This window comes from Microcaecilia unicolor, chromosome 13 (genome assembly GCF_901765095.1).
Source record: "Microcaecilia unicolor chromosome 13, aMicUni1.1, whole genome shotgun sequence".
Taxonomy (NCBI): Eukaryota; Metazoa; Chordata; class Amphibia; order Gymnophiona; family Siphonopidae; genus Microcaecilia; species Microcaecilia unicolor.
The window spans coordinates 99786618-99808257 of record NC_044043.1 but is presented as its reverse complement, the minus strand read 5'-3'; the positions used below and the strand labels follow the sequence as shown (position 1 = coordinate 99808257).

The 21640-nt window shown below is 45.8% G+C and overlaps 1 protein-coding gene across 4 annotated transcripts in view; it reads left to right on the top strand.

Moving 5' to 3' along the window:
• Positions 1-17123, top strand: part of ZBTB17 (zinc finger and BTB domain containing 17) — a 74807-nt gene extending 57684 nt beyond the window's left edge. For 3 of the 4 annotated variants that reach the window (XM_030222403.1, XM_030222402.1, XM_030222404.1), the window contains 4 exons: positions 931-1061; positions 9734-9964; positions 11335-11424; positions 16662-17123. In XM_030222403.1, the coding sequence (XP_030078263.1) occupies positions 931-1061; positions 9734-9964; positions 11335-11424; positions 16662-16954 (745 nt within the window). In that variant the 3' untranslated portion in view covers positions 16955-17123. The remainder of the gene's footprint in view (positions 1-930; positions 1062-9733; positions 9965-11334; positions 11425-16661) is intronic. The other variant, XM_030222405.1, reaches the window with a different exon arrangement.
• Positions 17124-21640: the final 4517 nt, after the last annotated feature.

The following is a 21640-nucleotide window of genomic DNA, read 5'->3' as shown; positions in this document are numbered from 1 at the left end:
CACTCCCAAAACTAACCCCCTGCAATTGTTCCACTATCCTGCAAATTATCACCAGCGCCAAAAACTACCCCTTGCAACTGCCCACACTCCCCAAAACTACTGGCCCACCACCCTGCAAACTGTTCCTACTCTCAAAAACAACTCCCCTACAGCTGCACCATTGCCCCTCCCCCTACAACTGTTGTCCTGCAAACTTTCTCACCTTCCCCAGCTACCATACTACTACTACTACTATTTAGCATTTCTATAGCGCTACAAAGCGTACGCAGCAAAAATACAACACATGCAGAACACATACCCACATACATGCACTTGCATTCACAGAAGGATTGTAAAGAATTCACTAAACCGTGCCCTGCGTGCTTTCCCCACTTGTTTACAATGGAAAGAACTGTGAAAACCTTGGGTGATTTATAATGAGGGACCAGAGTCTCTGCCTTCTAAACTGATAGCTGTGCTTGTCTCACTAAAGTTGCCCGTGCTGGTATTCTAATATAGTAAGAATTACCAGTCCCAGCCCATCTCAACTTTTTGTCCATAAATCTACAAGAAAACCGCCTTTCCAAGGACAAGGCAAATGCCTCCCTCATACTTCCTTTGACACCACCAACTCGTGCGTTCTGGAAATTGTTACACATGTCGCACTCACAAATCCTGAAATTACTTTTGTGGGAAGGTATATTCTCATAAATATATATTCCAAACCTTTGTGCTCACACCAGGGGAAAGGAGAGTTGTTTTTCTTGATGGACTGGGAATGAAATATAACAGTTATTTACAATAGATTTGCTGGAGTGAGTGAGAGAGCGTGTGTATTTTTAAATGACTTGTCTCTGCCCACCATTCCCCCATCCCTAACCTTGTCCTTGAGCTGCAGGGGGAGGAAGAAGGGGTATAACCACTGAAGAGGACTCTTTTCTGCCTTCATAGGTTTGTTCAATCCAGCCAGCTGGCAAATCACATCCGCCACCATGACAACATTCGACCGCACAAGTGTAATGTGTGTAACAAGGCGTTTGTCAACGTGGGGGATCTCTCCAAACACATCATCATCCATACCGGTGAGTCTCTCCAGGACATGAGCAGGGTAAATCTACAGAACAGTCTACTTGCAGGACGTGCATTTAACAGGCAGCAGGCAACCTGTCATGGGAGGCCAGGATGGGGGAACTACATGACTACATTTTCAACCTGAGAAACCAAAGGCCAAAGTAAAAAGGTGGATTTTATGCATGGCTTTAAATTTGGGAAATAATAATTGAGCACCAGAATCAGGGGGCAGATCATTCCTAAAGGCTTGAGCTATCTAACCTATAAATGTACTCACTCTGCTGCTCCCCAGTATCTCTCCACACTCGTCCTTCCCTACACCCCTTCCCGTGCACTCCGCTCCATGGATAAATCCTTCTTCTCTGTTCCCTTCTCCACTACTGCCAACTCCAGACTTCGCGCCTTCTGTCTCGCTGCACCCTACGCCTGGAATAAACTTCCTGAGCCCCTACGTCTTGCCCCATCCTTGGCCACCTTTAAATCTAGACTGAAAGCCCACCTCTTTAACATTGCTTTTGACTCGTAACCACTTGTATCCACTCGCCTCCACCTACCCTCCTCTCCTCTTTCCTCTACACATTAATTGATTTGTTTGCTTTATTTTTTGTCTACTAGATTGTAAGCTCTTTGAGCAGGGACTGTCTTTCTTCTATGTTTGTGCAGCGCTGCGTACACCTTGTAGCGCTATAGAAATGCTAAATAGTAGTAGTAGTAGTAATTCACATGTATATGTGGCTAAGTTACATGGAACCAAGTTCTGAACATTGGAAAACAATCTGTGGGGCTGTCAGGCCTAGGAGGTATGTTGTACCTTGCGGTCCTTTGAGCTGCTTTGCACAGTTTGCCTTTGAAAAATTGAGCCAGTAGGGGAATGTGGTTACTTTGTACTTGCTTTGAAGCAGATGCAAATAGACTTGTGAAGGTATGGACAGCAAATTTAAAAATGAAGTACCTGTGAATACTTTCCCTCCCTAACCAACTTCTGTCCATTATCCCTTGGATGCACACACTCTAACAACAGTGCAAGTACATTACCTGCTCTGAAGTGGAGGGCAAGGCAGTTTTCAAGCTGTCAGAAAATTATCCCCTGACGGGGCAAATTCAGCTTCCCTGTGGAACTGCAGGTAATTCAAATTTATTTTCAACAAAATCTCCCCAGAGCAATTCTACTACTACTATTTAACATTTCTATAGCGCTACAAGGCATACGCAGCGCTGTACACCATACACAAAAAAGACATTCCTCTTCAACCCTCCAGACCGGTCAAGACGCTTGGGTTATGCTCGCCTACCAGCAGAGGGAGACTGAGAACACTAACTTCAAACTATGTACATATAACCTGTGCCTAGCCACCTGACGTCAGTATCTTCTCAGTCTCAGCAGAGGGTAGACAAGCAACCTGTGCAGCTTGTCCGGTCTGGTAGGATTCAGAGATTATTTAGAGCTTCTTTGGTCTGTTTTTCAGTTTTATCCTCTGTGCCTGGAAGACTTTAGTGTGCTGGGGGTTGGTGGGTCCGGTGGGGCCTGCCATTGTCCCCTTTGGGGTGTCACACCCGGGTGGCCGGGTCCCTCCCCCTAACTGGCTCTCCCGTTTGGGCAGCTTTGTGCCTCGGCTGCAGTTCTGTGCTGCAGCCTTGAGTGCCGTTTAGTTTTAGCAGCAGCAGGGCTCAATTTCAGGCTGCAATAAAGTTTGTTGAAAAAAAAAAAAAAAAAAAAAAAAAAAAGAGATCTCTCACAGATCGAAGGCCCAAGCGGTGTGGAGAGCTGAGCGAGCTGCAATCTGGGGTTCCAGGGGTGTTCAGCTGCTTTGGGGCGCTGTTTTGCAGGCTTCTGGTGAGTGGGCTGTCAGCTGTTTGTTTAGGCGCGATGGCGGGAAAGCCGCTACGATGTAGATTTTGTGCGCGCCGGGGGGTTGAAGTTGTTGGCGGTTCTTGCCGTTTCTGCGGCGAACCGAAGTCTTCTTCCTCCGCTCCGCCGGTGTTAGCGGCGGAGGTTCCCGCGTCGGGCCCTCCAGAGCCGGCAGTGTCTCAGGCTGGTAGCGTGGCGGCGGTCCCGATTTTGGCGGGAACCGCCGCCATTTTGGAATCGGCACCGCAAGGCCCGGAGTTGGTCGGAGGACCTTTGGGCTGTCAGTTGTCCGGTTTTTCTGGGGGGGACGGTCCTGGTCGGATGGGTTTCCCGCCGGATTTTATTTGGTCTTTGTTCCAGGCCTGGCAGGCGGGGCCGACGCGAGCAGAGCCCCCTAGTCTTGGGACGGGGGGTGCCAGTGTTAAGAGACCACGTTTGGAGTGGTCGGAGGACATGGAAAGTTTTTCCCCTCCGGAGTCAGAGGGCGATTTTAGTCCCCTGGAGGAGGATGAGGGGCCGTTGGCTGGTTATGAGAAGGAGCTTGCTGTGCCTGGGGAGGACCCTTCGGTGGTCCGCATTTTTCACCGCGATGAGTTGGCAGAACTTATTGAGCAGGTGTCATCGACTCTCAAGTTTGAGGCGTCAGCTCCAGTGACAGCCGGGTCGCAGGATCCTTTGGTGAAGGGGATTCGGCAGGTATCTCGCACTTTCCCTATGAACGCGGATCTGAGAGAAATGATTACCCAAGAGTGGCGTTCTCCAGAAGATCAGTGTAAGGTGGCTCGGGCCATGGCTAAGTTGTACCCGCTTCCGCAGGAGGATAGAGATTCCCTCCGGCCTCCAACCGTAGATGCCGTGGTGACGGCTGTGACTAAGGCTACGGCCATTCCGGTGGATGGGGGGGCCGCGTTGCGGGACCCGCAGGACAGGAAATTGGAGACGTTTCTCAAGCGGAGTTTTGATTTGTCTGCGTTGGCGCTGCAGGCGTCGGTTTGTGGAGGCCTGGTGGCCCGGGCTTGTTTCCGCTGGGCGGAGCGGCTGCTGGATAGCCCGCCGGCTGATAGGGCCTCAATGGTTCAAGATTTGGCAAGGTTGGAGATGGGGTCGTCCTTCATGGCTGATGCACTGTATGATTTGTTACGGGCTTCGGCTAAGAACATGACCCTGGCGGTGGCTGCTCGTCGGGCCCTGTGGTTGCGGGGCTGGATGGCTGATGCTGCTTCTAAGGCAAAGCTGTGTTCGCTGCCGTTTAAAGGTTCTTTGCTTTTTGGGGAAGAGTTGGATAAGTTGGTGAGGGGTCTTGGTGATACTAAGGTTCCTCGTCTTCCGGAGCTTCGTCCTAAGGCTGCTAGGGGGTCCGCGGTGCGCGGACGGTTTCAGGAAGCTCGACGATATCGGCCTGGCAGGTCCTCCGGGGGGACTAGGGGTCGTTTTTTCCAAAGAACTCAGTCCTTTCGAGGTGGCCGCCGTGGAGGGCGAGGTTCCTCGTCGGGAACGCCCGGAGCGTCCCGTCCTTCGCAATGATGGTGTGGGGGCCCAACCTCTGGTTCGCGTGGGGGCTCGTTTGCGCTTGTTTTACCAGAGGTGGGTCCAGATCACCTCAGATCAGTGGGTACTGCAGATTGTGCGAGACGGCTACGCGTTAGAGTTCGACGGTCCTCTGCCCGATTTCTTTCTCGTGTCCCCTTGTCATTCCAGGCGCAAGGCGAGAGCAGTGCGAGAGACCTTGGCGCGTCTGGTCGAGTTAGGAGCAGTAGTTCCGGTTCCTCCAGGAGAGCGAGGTACGGGTTGTTATTCCATCTACTTCGTAGTTCCCAAAAAGGAGGATGCTTTTCGGCCCATTTTGGACCTCAAAAAGGTCAATGCGGCTCTGAAGGTTCCTTCCTTTCGAATGGAGACGCTGCGCTCGGTCATTGTAGCGGTTCAGGAAGGAGAGTTTCTGACGTCTTTAGATCTGACGGAGGCTTACTTGCACATCCCCATCCTAGAGGCACACCAGCGTTTTCTTCGCTTTGTGGTGTTGGGGAGACATTTTCAATTTTGTGCTCTGCCGTTCGGCCTGGCGACAGCGCCTCGCACCTTTTCCAAGGTCATGGTAGTGGTGGCGGCAGCGCTGCGTTTGCAGGGCATTTTGGTCCATCCGTACCTAGACGACTGGTTGATTCGAGCCAAATCAAAAGCAGAGAGCGAGGAGGTCACCGGTCGGATGGTGTCCTTTCTGCAGTCGCTCGGTTGGGTTGTCAATCTGGCCAAGAGTCACCTCGTTCCGTCGCAGTCCCTAGAATATTTGGGAGTCCGATTCGACACGAAGAGAGGCCGTGTGTTTTTGACAGCGTCTCGCATCTCCAAGCTACAGTCTCAGATCCGGCAGCTCCGAGCTCAGAGGGCGCCGTCGGCGCGGGAGTATCTTCGGGTGCTGGGTCTGATGGCGGCATCAATAGAGGTGGTACCTTGGGCCAGGGCCCACATGAGACCGTTACAGGTAGCGTTGTTGTCTCGCTGGTCTCCTCAGTTTCAGAGTTTGGAGGAGAGGCTCTCCCTGCCGGAGGTGGCTCGGGGCAGTCTTCGCTGGTGGCTCCTCTCTCCGAATCTAGCGAAGGGCATGCCGTTGGACACGCCAGACTGGGTGGTGCTGACCACGGATGCGAGTCTGTCAGGATGGGGGGCGCATTGTCTGGGTCAGGTGGCCCAAGGGCGTTGGACGTTGGAGGAGGCGAGTTGGTCCATCAATCGCCTGGAGACGCGAGCTATTCGGTTGGCTCTTCGGGCTTTTCAGAGTCTTCTGGACGGCAAGGCAGTCAGGGTTCTTTCAGACAATGCCACGGCCGTCGCTTATGTAAATCGACAGGGGGGAACAAAGAGTCCCGGGTTAGCGGTAGAGGCGACGGAGTTGCTGTCATGGGCAGAAGTTCATCTGCAGAGTCTGTCAGCGGGACACGTGGCAGGGGTGGACAACGTGAGTGCAGATTATCTGAGCAGGCATACGTTGGATCCCGGAGAGTGGGCTCTCCATCCCTCCGTGTTCGAGCAGATAGTGTTGCAGTGGGGTCGGCCAGTGTTGGATCTTATGGCGTCGGCCGACAATGCGCAGGTCCCTCGGTTCTTCAGTCGTCGAAGGGATGCTCGAGCCGAGGGCATCGACGCGTTGGTGCTTCCGTGGCCACCTCAGCAGCTGCTCTACGTGTTCCCGCCGTGGCCGCTGGTGGGCCGCGTGGTACAGCGGATCGGTCGTCACTCGGGATTAGTGGTTCTGATAGCGCCCAATTGGCCCCGGCGTCCGTGGTACGGAGATCTGATGCGGTTACTGGTGCAGGATCCGATTCCTTTGGGGCCTCGGGTGCGACTGGTTCAGGGGCCGATAGAGATGGCAGATCCCTCTCCGTTCTTGCTTACGGCTTGGCTCTTGAGAGGCACCGGTTGAGAAAGAAAGGGTTTTCACCCAGAGTGGTTGATACGATGTTGCGGTCTCGCAAGAGGTCTACTTCTTTGGCGTATGTGAGAGTGTGGCGCACCTTCGAGAACTGGTGTCAAGAGCGGGCTTATGTCCCTTTGCGTGCTTCGGTGGTGGAAGTTTTGGATTTTCTGCAGGATGGCTTGGAGAGGGGACTGTCGCTCTCTTCCCTGAAAGTGCAGGTTGCTGCCTTGTCTTGTTTTAGAGGTAAGATTCGGGGAGTTTCCTTGGCGGCTTCTCCTGATGTGGGGCGGTTCCTGAAGGCAGTGAAGTTGATTCGGCCGCCTCATCGTCCGTTGGTTCCGCCTTGGGATTTAAATTTGGTTCTGGAGGCGTTAGTGGCACCTCCGTTTGAACCCGTGGCATCCATTACATGTAAGGATCTTACTTTGAAGGCGGTTTTTCTGGTGGCCATTTCTTCGGCGCGTAGGATTTCAGAGCTTCAGGCTCTGTCTTGCAGGGAGCCTTTTCTGTCATTTGCTAAGGAGAAAGTGACTTTACGGACGGTTCCTTCCTTTGTGCCTAAGGTGGTGTCGGCTTTTCATGTCAACCAGGTGATTTCCTTGCCTGTGTTGGGGGATCGCGCTGGGGACCTTACGCAACGTCGGCTGGCTAAGTTGGATGTACGGCGCGTTTTACGGTCGTATTTGCGCAGAACGCAGGATTTTCGAGCATCGGATAGGTTGTTTGTGTTGTTTGGAGGTCCCAAAAAAGGGGCAGCAGCTTCCAAGGCTACTCTGGCTAGGTGGTTGAAGGAGACCATTGCGTCGGCGTACTTGTTGAAACGCCGTGCCGTGCCCTCGGTGCTTAAGGCTCATTCTACTCGGGGGGTAGCTGCTTCTTGGGCGGAAAGTAGTTTTATTCCTCCGCAGGATATTTGTAAGGCAGCGGCGTGGTCTTCCATCCATTCCTTTGTGAAGCATTACAGACTTGATGTTCAGGCAAAAGAGGATGCTCGGTTTGGAGCGGCTGTGTTGTCTTCTGCTTTTCGAGGGTCCCACCCTTAAGTTTCTACTGCTTTGGTACTTCCCAAGCGTCTTGACCGGTCTGGAGGGTTGAAGAGGAAGGTGAAATTAGGCCTTACCTGCTAATTTTCTTTCCTCTAGACCCTCCAGACCGGTCAAGAGCCCGCCCTGTGTATTATCAGAAGTGTGTATTATCAGAAGTGATTTTGAGCCGTGTTCTGCTATGACTATTCTTTCAAGTTTAGTGTGGTCGGAGAGAATTTCTTTGACTCTAAAACAGTACAGAGCGGGACGTTTGGACGTTCCGTCTGTGGAAGCACACTGTTGGTGTTTGACTATTGGTTTTCCAGGTACAGGGGTTTTGTTTCTCGTTTTCAGGTTTTTGGTTTTCTGCTTTGCTAAGCGGATACTGACGTCAGGTGGCTAGGCACAGGTTATATGTACATAGTTTGAAGTTAGTGTTCTCAGTCTCCCTCTGCTGGTAGGCGAGCATAACCCAAGCGTCTTGACCGGTCTGGAGGGTCTAGAGGAAAGAAAATTAGCAGGTAAGGCCTAATTTCACCATCCCTGCTCAAAGAGTTTACAATCTAGATAAGACAGGTAAACAGACAGAGCAAATAATTCTCTTTAAAAACCCTGCTGCGAATGGAGGATGCGGGTGCTTTTGGTATGCACGTAGTTTGAACCAGGTGCAAAGTGCACATAGAGATTCAAAATTAGATCTTACGCTGCCCCTTTTTCCGTGTAAGATTGTAAGTAACCACATGTGCATTGTTCTAGCAGAAAAGCTTCTGTCATGCTGGATATTTAAGAGGCTGTGCTCTGAACTGCATTTTCTTTATTTCGTGACCTGGGAAATTATAAATAATCTCTTGTTTTGTGTCCTTTATCACTTGTGCACTAGGTTTGTGAATTTTCAGGGACTAATGAAAGACATACTGAGTCATTACTTGAATGGGAGGTTTTCAGAGATGGCTGATGTTACAGAAACGGGGCCAGTCTTAGCAATTGCGGGACCATGTGCAGACCAGTTTGGTGGGGCCCCCCACCTAGCTCCGCCCCTTGTTGAAAAGATGTGTTTTCAAATGTTTTTATTTCAAATAAAGACAAATCAAGCAAAACTTGTACAGAAAAACTAATTCAAATATGCACAATGCTATCATAGGAAACCTTTGTGTTTATAAAGCAAAACCATGTGCATGTAAGGACTGGATAATTAAAACAAATCCCTTTAATATGTAATACTTGGTAGCAGTGATGAAACAGTGATTGAATATTCAGATAGCAAGCAGCCTGAGCCAACAGATTTATTTTCCACTGAACATAATTAACTTTGTATGAACTTGGCTGCTAATAGTGTGCTGGACTGGACAATGTTGGCACATTTAGACTGGACAGTTCTGGACAGTTCTGCATGAAGGAAACCCTTCCCTCATTAATCAATACCTTCTCTGTGAAATAGTAGTAATAAAAAAAAAAGGCAAGGGCATTTTTTTAATATACCACTGCATTCCACAAAGCAAAAGGAGCAAGTTCCCACATGCCATCTTTTTTTTTTTGTTTGTTTTGATGTAGGCACAGGAAAAAAAAAAGATTTTAAATGCTCCCAGGTTTCAACCTAATTCATATTTAATGTGGGATAAAATGCCATAAATAAGTAAATAAACAGATAGAATATAGAAACTCTGAATGTTGAGCTCCTGATTCTCATAACATAATGTCGGTTTAGTGGCCCTTTACCAAGAGAAAAAAAATCTCTGCACGAATATAATAGAACTAGGGTGTCCCTTTAACCAGCCCCTCCAAATGACACACTGACTACGATTTATAACAAATTACTAATCTACCTATAAAAAGTTATTCTGTTATTATACTTCCTCCGTGTACAATCTGCATGCACAAGCGAGCATGTTTGAAAATCTAAGTGAGATTAAATAAAAATTCCACCTACAATAAAGAAAGACAACGTGGATGGAGCAGCTCATAGGTTTGCTTACTTGTTTTTGAGTGCACAGGGATCCGGCTACGTGTTTTGTTTGGGGTTTTTTTTTTTTTAATTACAGTATCCTCCTCTCTCTCCTATCCACATACATATTCCAGACCTCCTCCCCAGTCCCCCAAGCCTTGGCACATATCTGAAGCCGTCCCGGTGGTCTAATGGATTCTTCTAGGCAAGAAATATCCCCCGTCTTTCCTGGCTACTGCCGCTGACCCTCTTACTGCCGCACCTCCTTTAAAATGGCTGCCGAGACTTCCAACAGCGGCCTCGCAAGACTTCTGCACAAGTCTCGGCAGCCATTTTTAATAGGCAATGCAGCAACAAGAGGGGCAGCGTGACTTAGTATATTTTCATGATGGGAACGGGGGAAGGAATGTGCTTGTGAATTTGAAAGGTAACAGTTGTCCTCCTATTTTAAGCAGGGGAGAAACCCTTCCTGTGTGACAAGTGTGGCCGTGGCTTTAATCGAGTAGACAACCTGCGCTCCCATGTGAAAACTGTACACCAGGGCAAGGCTGGTATGAAGATCCTGGACCAAGGGGAAGAGGAGGAAGAGGACGACGAAGTCAACATTGTTACTGTTGCTCAAGATGACATGGTCACATTAGCCACAGAAGCATTAGCTGCTACAGCAGTCACACAGCTCACAGGTGAGTATAGGCTGCAGGGGGGGAGGGTGGGGAGTCTGGACAGGAGACAGAGCACAGATCACAAAGAAGATGGGAGGATTCCGTCCATTAGCAAACAAAAGTTCAGGATGGTTTCCTTGGGATCCCTCAGGGGACTGGCTGTGTTCTCTAGATCTAAAGGACCCACAGGAAGTATCTGTGATTCATCCAGCACATGCACACACAATTCTTTTTTTCCATTCAGACCTGTGCACGGAACAGTAACCCCCTCTCCCCCCCCCCCCCCCCCCCCCCCCAAATCTGTCTTAAAAATTTGCTTGTACTGTTGTAGCAAAAAAGAAACTGTCATTAAATCCTCACAGATACTGATGAACTAACCCTTCTGCTCCTCTTCAGACCTGGCATTCTGCATTGTGGTAGAATAGCCAACATTAGCATTCATTTTAATATGCTGTGAGGTTTTGTGCAAGGTTAACGTCTGTACAAAACTCTTTTCTGTATCGCGGGTCCAGAGAATTGTTTGCAGGTGGCATGCTAACTCTGCTCTACCATCTGCGGTAGCTTTCTGCAGCAGTTCCCAGGTGCAAGCTTATTGTCTTGAAGCAGATTTTACTGTATGTTTCCTGCCTTATGGTAATCACTGGGTTTTTGACCGTTTCAGATAGAAAGCTATCAACATGTAGATTTCAGGATTTTTTTTATTTTGTTGGTTTATTTCTTTTTATTGGTTTATGCATGTTTTAGTTCTACTCCAGCTAGGTATAAGCAGAATATTTTTAATTAGAGCTGTACCAAATAGCATATTTTACTGTTATGCAGAATACGAATAATGAAAAACATTTGGCCAAGTACGAGTAATAGGCATTGATCTTTAACTTAACAAATAATTAAAAAAGCAACATGAAATTAGAGATAAGGTGTTTAGTTCAGTAGGATTTAGCACAGTACAGCCCCGGATTATTTGTATTCAAATTTAAATCACTATTTAGTGGAATACGAATAATGAATTTGGGTACTATTTGGGACCGAATCGAATATGAATATTCAGTACAGTCCTAATATTTACTGTAAATAAAGCAGAGGTACTTGAAGCAGAGGGTGAAGTGAGTTACTCAAGGGTCTCAAGCAAGCCTCACTGGGAAAAACAGTATTTGAACCTGGTTTCCTGGTTCTCAATCTGCTGCTCTAACACTAAGCTGCTTATTTATCGACCGTTGCTACCCACAGTTCTAGGCAATGTACATTGAAAACGCACATCATAACAACAAAATAAAAATAGCAATGCTGTAGGAGAGAGGCTGTGCCTGATGTTTTTATGGTAAGACCTGGACTGGAAGGAAGAGAAAACAGACTGATACCCTGTGCTGTATGTTTGATCTCTTGTTTTGCAGTGGTGCCTGTGGCAGCTGCAGTGACAGCAGATGAGACGGAAGCACTTAAGGCAGAGATCACGAAAGCAGTGAAGGAAGTACAGGAAGCAGGTGAGGAGACGGCGGTGGCAGAGGGCAGCTTCTGCAGACAGGGAGGTAGAAAAGGAGCACCCGCCAGGGTCCCTGGGCTGAACTGACTATAGTAGTAATTCCTGGGGGTTCAGCTAAGAAGTATCATCGTAGTTTTTCTAAACGGGCAGACGTAATAGGTTGTATGATCTGTTTGTCTGTCTTTAAGACCAAGCTCCCTTCCATTCCACACTCAGGCTGTTAGAAGGATTTGTACTGGCTCAGGCTTCTGCAATGGGGGAGGGACAGCTGGACATCCTGTTCTGCTTTCTCCCCTGGTTGTTGAAGCACGTGTACCCTTGTTCAAATGCAGAACAAAGTAATTTGTGAGAAAAACAAAATTAGATAAGCTTTCACTTCTGAAATGTCAGCAAAAGATAAGCTGCAAAGCTCCTGAACAGTTGTAGAGAAAACATGTCTGAAAAAGGCAAACAAACGGGGCCAACGTGGTCAGACTGCAGAGGAAATCCAGTACAGGAGGAAGAAACAAATGCAGAGGAGGTGAGGAGATCAGACAGGATCAAACAGACTTCTTCAGGCAGCACTTGCTCTGGTCTTACTCCCATTCTTGGGAGCCGTTGAATAGCACATCTGATACTGCCCCTTCTAAATATTTAGGCCCTAGGCATTTTCCTACTTTACCCTGTGCCTTAATGCTGCCATGGTCCCTTTCTCTGTTGTGAAGAAACAGTTGTAAACATAACCCTGGCTCCACCACACACTAGCTCTTCAGGTCAGCACCCAAAACCAAGGTCACAGCAAAAGTTTTCGTTTGTTTGTGAGCTGGGTGCAGGCCGGGGCTGGTAGGGTTTTCAGCCACACTTTATTCAGCTTTCTTTATTAGTCCAGGAGCAAATAAACTTTACTCTCACTTCAAAGAAATGCTCCAGTCCATGGTTGGGACAGCGAAAAGTCCAGATACTTGTCCAGGTCTGAATAGTGCTCATATGTGCTGGCACTGTTTGTACAGGCATCACTGATTATGTGGGTATCTTAAAAAACCTATGGTGATTGCCATGGGCTGAATGGTGGGTGGGGGCAGAATCTGAACCCAGGAGTTTCAAAAATGTATTGAAAGGCAACTTATATGTCCGTGTGCCAGACCAGGGAAAGGACTCCAGGACCCTGAGAAGGGCAGGCATTGCTCCGCATTCTTCCCTAGGTGTGTCTAACAGCCTCTTTGCACTGTCTGTCTTTCCATCAGTCTCCACAAGCCTCCCTGTCCCTCTGCTTCAAAGCCTTTGCATATCACAATGCCAGCCACCAGTGGGCTTTACTGTAGAGATGGTGTGGGGCAGGGCGATATCCTGTGATTGTTTCACATCCCACATGTCACTTGCCATTGAGACTAGAAAATACAATAAGACTTGGACCCCGCAAAACCCTCAGGAGTTCTGTGCGGCTTACGAATTTAAGAGGATTGGACAGTCTCCAGAAATACACAAATATTAGCAAAAAAATCATTCACTTTAAAAAAGCTGGATAGTCTCCAAAGACTATAAACACATTAGCAGGAATCAGTCAACCACTATTAAACAATTTAAAAAGTTGGTCTTCAAAGCTTTTCTAAAAGTTTTATAATTATCTGATTTCCTCAGACTTAAACACTGTTTTATAATGCACATTTTCAGGGCAAGGATGTGACAATAATAATGCAAGAGCGATCCCTAGATTAACCCATTTAAACAAATGTTCAGGAAACGTTCCTTGTAAAATAAGGAAAACCATAGTACGGAGCGTGAAGATAATCCAAGCTCTGACTGGGATCCAATGCAAATTCCTCAAAAGAGGGGAAGCTGATTCAGATCTTGAACAGATGTAAATTAGGCGAGTGGCCATATTCTGTAGGGTCTGTAGCTGTTGGTTTTTTTGTTTTTTTTTAACAAAACCCTCAGACAGCCCTACCAAAGTAGCATTGCAGTAATCTGTATGAGCTAGGATTAAAGATTGTACAATGTTCTTAAATGCATTATGATTGAAATGAGTTCTAATTCTTCTTAATTTTTTCATGGTGTAAAATACCTTTTTAATTACTTCATTTACATGGGGTTCAAACGACAGGTGTTCATCAGATATGACTCCCAATATCTTCAATCGCTTTTCCAACTTAAACTCAACCTGCTTTGTCAGAAGGGTTTGTTCCGTATATGGCGAGAAAGAATTACTTAAGACCAAATATTTGGTCTTTTCATTATTCAGTTTTAATTTAAACATTGACATCCGATTCGTCATAATTTCTATTCCCTTTGCAATTGAAGTATTAATAGTAGCCAAAGACTCATCAAAAGGTATCATTAGCATGACATTATCTGCATAGATATGAGCACCAATGTCAGCACGTGAGAGTTTAATCACTATTTGCGACATTAGCACATTAAAAAGAATAGGAGAAACCAGGAATCCTTGTGGCACCCGATATTCTGAGGTTCAAGAAAAAGAGATGTCATTCGCTCACTTAACTTGATAGGATCTGTTCCGCATGAAGCCTCCAAACCGATTAATAACAGACCCAGTTGTCCCATAAAAGTCCAGTAATTACAATAAAATATCATGGCCAACATGTCAAACTGCATAACCAGAACCCTACTTCCTACACGCAATTCTTGTCTGGCATCGGCTAAAAGCAACGTCACCACAGTTTCAGTACTGAAGTTACTTCTAAAACCAGATTGAATGCTGGGAAGGCTTTCAAAATGTTCAAGAAACTCCATTAATTGTTTAGCAACAATACTTTCCATCAATGTAGTCAGAAGAGGAACAGAAGCTATGGAACAATAATAGATATGTCAGAAAAAGATTTGGATTTTTTGGAATGATAGTCAAGACTATTCCACCCATTTCTTTAACAAAAGAGCCTGTTATAAGTACGTTTTCGAGGCAACATCTTAAATAGTTAAGAAATATTGGTGATGCTGCAGTCAAAGCAAAGTGCTGTTAAAATCCAGGATACAAGCGCACTGCTCCTGATAAGAGTTTTGATTAGTTTGGGGTTTTTTTTTAAATCTATCAGAGTAGTGTGTTTGTATCCTGGATTTTCGAAGCACTTTGCTTTGACTGCAGTGCAGATGAATCCATCTGTTTTTGTTCCTTCGGACAACATTAAAACCTTAATTGTGACCACCAAAACAAAACCCATGTCGGGTCCCTAAAGCTGGTGCTTTTCTTCCTTCCCTATGGCTACTGACAGAGGATTTCCTGTTTGTGCTTTGGACTGCGCTAAGAAATGTGCTCTGGGCAATGCACCGTTAGGCATCGCCTCAAAAAGAGGACTGCATCTGACGTCTGTTCATACCTCTTATCATCTCCTACATGAAGGTCATATCCCCTAAGTATTTCTTTTTCAAAGATTATGCAGCCCATTGCTGGCTTTTCTTCACAGTTACTTCCTTCTTGCCACCTCCTCTTACAGAGTGTGTTTGTGGAATTATCTGGAAATTGCACGGTCAATGTTTTTCCTGGTCTCAGCTAGACACCAATGTAGTTTGTTTCTAGTAATCTTAGGCCTCGGCAGTTTTCTTAATCTATGGCTATGACCTTTGGAGGGATGGCCTGATTGAGGCACTATCTGACAGTGCCCTAAGGGATAGGCCCACACTTTGACGTGTTCTTGTAGCCTTTTCCCGGTCTGTGCATCTAAAAAGTTTGATCCTGAAATTCTTTGGGCAGCTTCATGTTCAGCATGTTTAGACCTTTGCTTCAGGTTCAAGTCATACAACAGAAACACCTTTGATTATTCATCCAGCAACTGAAATTAGACATAGATGCACTCTAACCTTTTTCCCAAGGGAAGTATTCCGCAGCCTAGTACAATCAATGGTGCTAAGCCATCTAGACTACTGCAATGCCATTTATGCCAGATGCAAAGAACAAATCATTAAAAGGCTTCAAACCCCTCAAAACACGGCAGCCAGACTCATATTTGGAAAAACAAAATACGAAAGTGCCAGACCCCTAAGAGGAAAACTACAGTGGCTCCCACTAAAAGAATGAATTGCGTTCAAGGTCTGCACCCTGGTCCACAAGATCATTCACGGGGAAGCCCCAACCTACATGTCAGACCTAATAGACTTGCCTACTAGGAACGCAAAAAGATCAGCACACACATTCCTTAATCTCCACTACCCTAACTGCAAAGGATTAAAATATAAATCCACATACGCGACCAGTTTCTCATACATCTGTACCCAGATATGGAACGCACTACCAAAGACCATAAAAACAACGCAAGACCTAACTATCTTCCGAAGGCTACTGAAAACAGATCTGTTCAAGAAGGCGTATCATAAGCATCCATCTTAAATACTAAATAATAAGACTATACACGACCTAGACACAACTGATACCTTATCACTTGACTGACTAACCTCTTTGCCATTAGTGAACAAATACTATCACTACAATCTTTATGTCAAATACGGTCTCTCCATAGTCGATGGCCTAATGTATGTTATAATCCAATTATCACCCAGGAACCTTCATGCAATACCATAATGTATTCTTCTTTACCATGTATGTATGCACACGGTATATATATATACCATGAACTGTTCCACGTATGTAATGTTCCATCTAGGTTACCATGTATGTATGCACCTTAACGCAACACCATTTGTAATTTTGTTACCCGGAGATGGCAACCGCCACTATGGCAAATGTAAGCCACATTGAGCCTGCAAATTGGTGGGAAAATGGGGGGATACAAATGCTACCAATAAATAGGCCTTGGTAAAGTCGTTTTTGGAACTGGACCTAATTTGAACTTGCTGTGGCAAAGGTGTGGAAACTTATGCAATCAAGACTTTTCTGTTTCTTAATTACTTTTGGAATATTTCTTTAACTGTTCTTTCCCACTGAAAGTGTCAAGTGTGTCGTGCAGTTATTTGAAAAGAAACCTCATAATTTAATTCCCTGCTTTGAATTGTATTTTTTTTTTACAAGCAGAGATGTGGAGGTTTTAACAAGGCAGTAAGGGATCTCACAGTGTGCCACTGCAGCATAGCCAGTTCTGATTGACCCTGGAATACAGCCCAGGTCCTGTGCATGACAGTACATAGCATAGCCACTGGGTTAGGCCCCCTAACGTCTCAACAACAAGGCTCCACCTTGTAAAAGCAGCTTCAGCTGCCACATCCCTCCCCTAGAATTGTCATGCTTGTGGAAGGGGTTAAACGAGAGAGATCTTTGCTGAAAAACTTCTCTTTTTTTTCACCTCTCTGTAGATCCCAACACCCAGATCCTTTACGCATGTGACTCCTGTGGGCAGAAGTTTCTGGATGCCAACAGCCTGGCTCAGCACGTGCGCATCCATACGGCACAGGCTTTGGTCATGTTCCAGGCTGACACAGACTTCTACCAGCAGTATGGTACAACCACCACTTGGCAAACAGAGCAAGTCATCCAGTCTGGAGAACTGCTCTTTCGAGCCCGGGAGGCTGTGGAAGCTGTGGATGTGCAGCCCACTGCTCCGGAGGCTACACAGGCCGTGGACTGCCAGCCAGCCCCCACGGAATGACATCCAAGAACAGCACAGACTGGTAATCATGAAAGTGTGGCTTGCTGAGAATTCAGCAGAGACTGAAACGTGCACACAGTGAGGAAACCTCCCCTCTCGAGCTTCTAAAGGACCTATTATTTAAGGTGAACCCATGTAAAATACCTTCCAGAAACTGGCCTCTGGTGAAATCTAGATAAAATAAAATTGTATTATTTTCTAAATGGATGTGGTGAGTGAGATGCTGGATGTCAATGTCCCAGATGAATCACAGATGTACCAGCAGATTCCTCTGTGGCTTCTCTTGGGATTACATGTTATAACACCAGAGACTAGAAGGGTTGATATGAATGATCCTTACGGGCTCTTAAGAAATGTTTGAACTCTTCACTTCTGTGAAAGAATTCCATGTATAATATGGGGGACTAGTACCCTCAAAACACCTAGATGAGTGAGGATGGGGAATGTCGCAGAAGTACTTCAAAATAAATCAGGCGTATTCATCGCTAATAATGTCAGGGGCTGCACAAAATGGAGAATAAAGAGCAGGTGTTTCACATTTCTGCCCTGTGTAGCATTGGACTGCATCAATATAAGCAGATAATAGCTGGGTGCCCCCAAAGTGTTCAGGATTACCACAATGAATGTGCCTCAATCTCTCTAATGCATATTATCTGCAAATCCAACTGGCTAGATTTGCCTTCAGGAGAGGGTTGAGAAGAACCCTGAACCTCTTTTCTGTTTTAGAAGCATTGATCCTGCTTGGGTGACAAGCCCGTATATACTACAAGATGTGATTCTGAACGAATGACGTTTCCCCAGCAGCTAACGCTGAAGTGAATTGTGCTTTGTGGTATCCTTAACTGAACTGTAAAATTTGGCATTAACAGTAAATCTAAAAAGTGAAGGCAAGGACTTTAATTCAATCAGATAATCACATATGCCTGACATGGCCACATTTCTCCATAAGGCTGTGTCGGAGGTAAAATCAAAAGCCAACAGTCGAAGCAAAACCTCCAGAGTTTCTCCACATTAGAGATTCATAAACTGCACTCCTCTGGTTTATGGGTAAAGACCTGTTTGAACCCGTTGCATTAGATAAAGGTCACATGCTCAGTGAGTTTGACAGTGTTTCTTCCACAAAGGTGCAGAGCTCATGGATCCGTTATCCATTAAACCACTGCACTACATCACAGAGAATCTGGTTTCCTTCAGGCAGGTTGACAGTTGAACAGCTAAAAACCCCTGCTGTAAAAACTTAGACAGTGGGAAAACACCCTTTCCCCCAGGAAAATCTATCACTTACTTTTTGTGCCCATGCTGAGCTAATGATGCCAAAGTGACAGAAATGTATGTTTCATTCCACTGGAAAAAGGAAGGTAGGTAGCTAACAAGGGTTCCTGTGTCATGAAAACACCACTAAACACTTATTTTTTTGTACTTTCAACTTAACTGGAAAATAGCAAAATGTATAATTTAGAAACACCTCAGAATAGACCCCCTAATTAGAGCCAGCTGCTGCCTGAGCAGAGGATGCAGCTGACAATTTAGTTTGCCACAGTGGCACTTGTCATTTGCAGTGAGTGTGTGTGTGTATATATATATCTATATATATACACACACCAACCTTAAAGAAAATCAGAGAGTCAGTCTTCAAGTTTCTCTTCACCATTGTTTTCTCAACTTTTTCAAGCCCAAAGTGCACATTTAAAAATAAAATGTGTATACACCAGTCTCTGCAGGGATATAGGCTCATATAGACTCAGGAGACGGAAACAGGGAGGTGCTTTTGTGCGGTGTGTGAGCTGAACAAAGAAAAGCCTGTCTATCTGCGTCCTCCATACAGCCCATTAATTCCCATGCTCCAGGACTGATACAATGGGGGAGGGGAAAGCATGTGTGATTCCAAATGGAGTTCTGACTCATTCTCAGAGACAGCACTGAACACAGCCCAAGTGCTGATCTGCATCTGAGCATTAGGTAGTGGTGATATTTCTCACATATAACACCATTTGGGAAAAAGCTCGTCTGCAGTATGAGAGCAGCCAATGGATTCAGTCCAATCCCCTTTCAAAGCCAGTAGTAAGTGATAATCTTTTTCCTACCTGTTTTAAAATGTCTCCAGCAGGCTGCAGTGTGGAACAAGATTATTACCTAATTGTATTGTCTCACTGCTTCTGCTGGCCACAATCTTGTGAGCACAGTAGTGAGAAGGACCTCAATGGAAAGAGCTCGGTTCCAAAAGCTGTTTTCTGGATAAATGCTCATTTTCATTTTTCACTGAATATCAGATACCCTTGGTGCAGTGATGACAGGAGGGGCAGAAACAGCAGGACAGATGCTGATTAGGTGTACGAGGATGAGGACAACAGGAATCCATGGGGATGAGGACAAAAAAGTCATGACTACTGTGAGGATGGCAGGGGATGGATTGGAAGTGAATGGGGACCAGATGGCCCCATGTACACCTTGACTCAGAAACTTGACCCCAACACCTCGGGTAAAAAAATAAAAAAACTCTCCTTGATGAAAACTAGTCCATGTGTTGATCAATTTTGGCAATGAGGGAGACCACTGATAAACTGGTGAGAATATTCATTGGTTTGTTTTTTTGAGTGTTCTGGCAGAGTATAATCTCCACCAAACTAGTCTCATCTATGTAACTAATAATGCAGCTAATATGAAAGCAGCATTTCGTGATGAGGTCTGGCTAGGTTGCGCAGGTCATAATCTCAATCTCGTACTCTCGTGGACTTCAGCCATCAAAAACTGAAGTTGATCTGAATGACCTCCCCAGTGAGTTAAATGAACTTATAACACTGTGCAAGGAGGCGATTACACTCAGTAAACAAACAAAAGTCAGCTGTTTACTGAAGAAAGCTCTCAAGCAGTGTGTGTGAACTCGGTGGAACAGCCTTCTACTGACACCGAAATCTGTGGCAGAGAATATGGAGGAGCTGCATGTAGTTGCCACTGAACCAGGTGCAAACAAGCAGTTCCTGACCAAATTGTGCGCAATGGATGACTCCTTGTTATGGTGTTGGAAACGATCAAAGAACTGTCAACAGATACTAAGCCTTCATTACATCTTGTGGCCCCGACGATATATCAGTTGAAATGGCATTCGACAATTGCAAGCTGAGCCAGCCATGTGATAGCATCCTTAAAGAATCATCTTGCAGATAAACTGGATCTATATTTTACAGACACACTTGGCTGCAATGTTGCTGGACCAAGGCTGAAGGGAAATGAGATTGAAGGGGGGCAGACTCAAGAAGAATGTCAGGAAGTATTTTTTCACGGAGAGGGTGGTGGATGCTTGGAATGCCCTCCCGTGGGAGGTGGTGGCGATGAAAATGGTAACAGAAGTCAAACATGCATGGTATAAACATAAAGGAATCCTGTGCAGAAGAAAGGGATCCTCAGGAGCTTAGCCTAGAATGGGTGGCAGAGCTGGTGGTTGGGAGGCAGGACTAGTGCAGGGCAGACTTATACAGTCTGTGCCAGAGCCGGTGGTGGGAGGCAGGGATAGTGCTGGGCAGACTTATACAGTCTGTGCCAGAGCTGGTGGTGGTAGGCGGGGTTGGTGGTTGGGAGGCAGGGATAGGGCTGGCCAGACTTATACGGTCTGTGCCCTGAAGAGGACAGTACAAATTAAAAAGTAGCACATAGGAATTTATCTTCTTGGGCAGACTGGATGGACCGTGCAGGTCTTTTTCTGCCGTCATCTACTATGTTACTATGTTTACTATGTCATTTAGATCCGATGACAGTCAGAGGGTGGACCAGTGCCATAAACAGACTGCAAAACTGACAGTAAGTTGTAGTCAAGGTGCATCCAATTGCTTTAATGCCAACAAAACCTCCAAAATGAGAAGAATCAGAGGAGTTTTTTTGGGGGGGGGAGGGGGTGGGGGTTGGAGACTTATTCAAGAGCCAAGTGGATACGTACACATCAAGCTTGGAGAAGGAATTCTGCTCGTCTCTTACTGGCAAACGAGGTCTGATGTGTGGCTGAAACTGAACGGTGTTGCCTACTCTGCCTGGGACTCCTGCCAAAAGCACATCCTCAGAACATATTTTTCAGTTGCAAGACAAACGATCAAGGAACATAGAATGGAACTGAGCTCTGGCTCTGTAGATGGTTTTGAAATTCTTTTCTCACAGTTCATGTTAACAAAGAAATGTTTTTCTTACATATTTAACAAAATGATGCCTATTTTGTGTTAAATTTTAACAAGTTATAGGATAGTTCAACATCAAAAACAGTTTGAAAAATACATTATGTAGATGTCTCTCTTTGTTATTAGAGAATTCAATCAACGAATTCCTTACTTGTAGATTAATCAACAAGGAACCTCAAAGCTCCTAATAGGGAAAACACCAAAAGTATTTGTCAAACCCCTATTAAAATCAGGAGTAGAATACTATAATGGGTCCCAGTGAAAGGAGCTCTCAAACTGTTTTTGATGTTGAACGATACTGTATTAGTTTGAAAATCCCTGGTTTAATATAGAGTTTAACAAGTTATAGGATACATTTTGGTTTGTTTGCATTTACAAGATCTTTTAAATGCAGGTTGAGTACGGGAATGGGAAAGAAAACTGTGGGGATTGAAACCACTATGATAATAATAAGCACACAACTTTGGAACACACTACCAAAAGCCTTTAAAACAACGTATAACCACCTAAACTTCCGGAAATC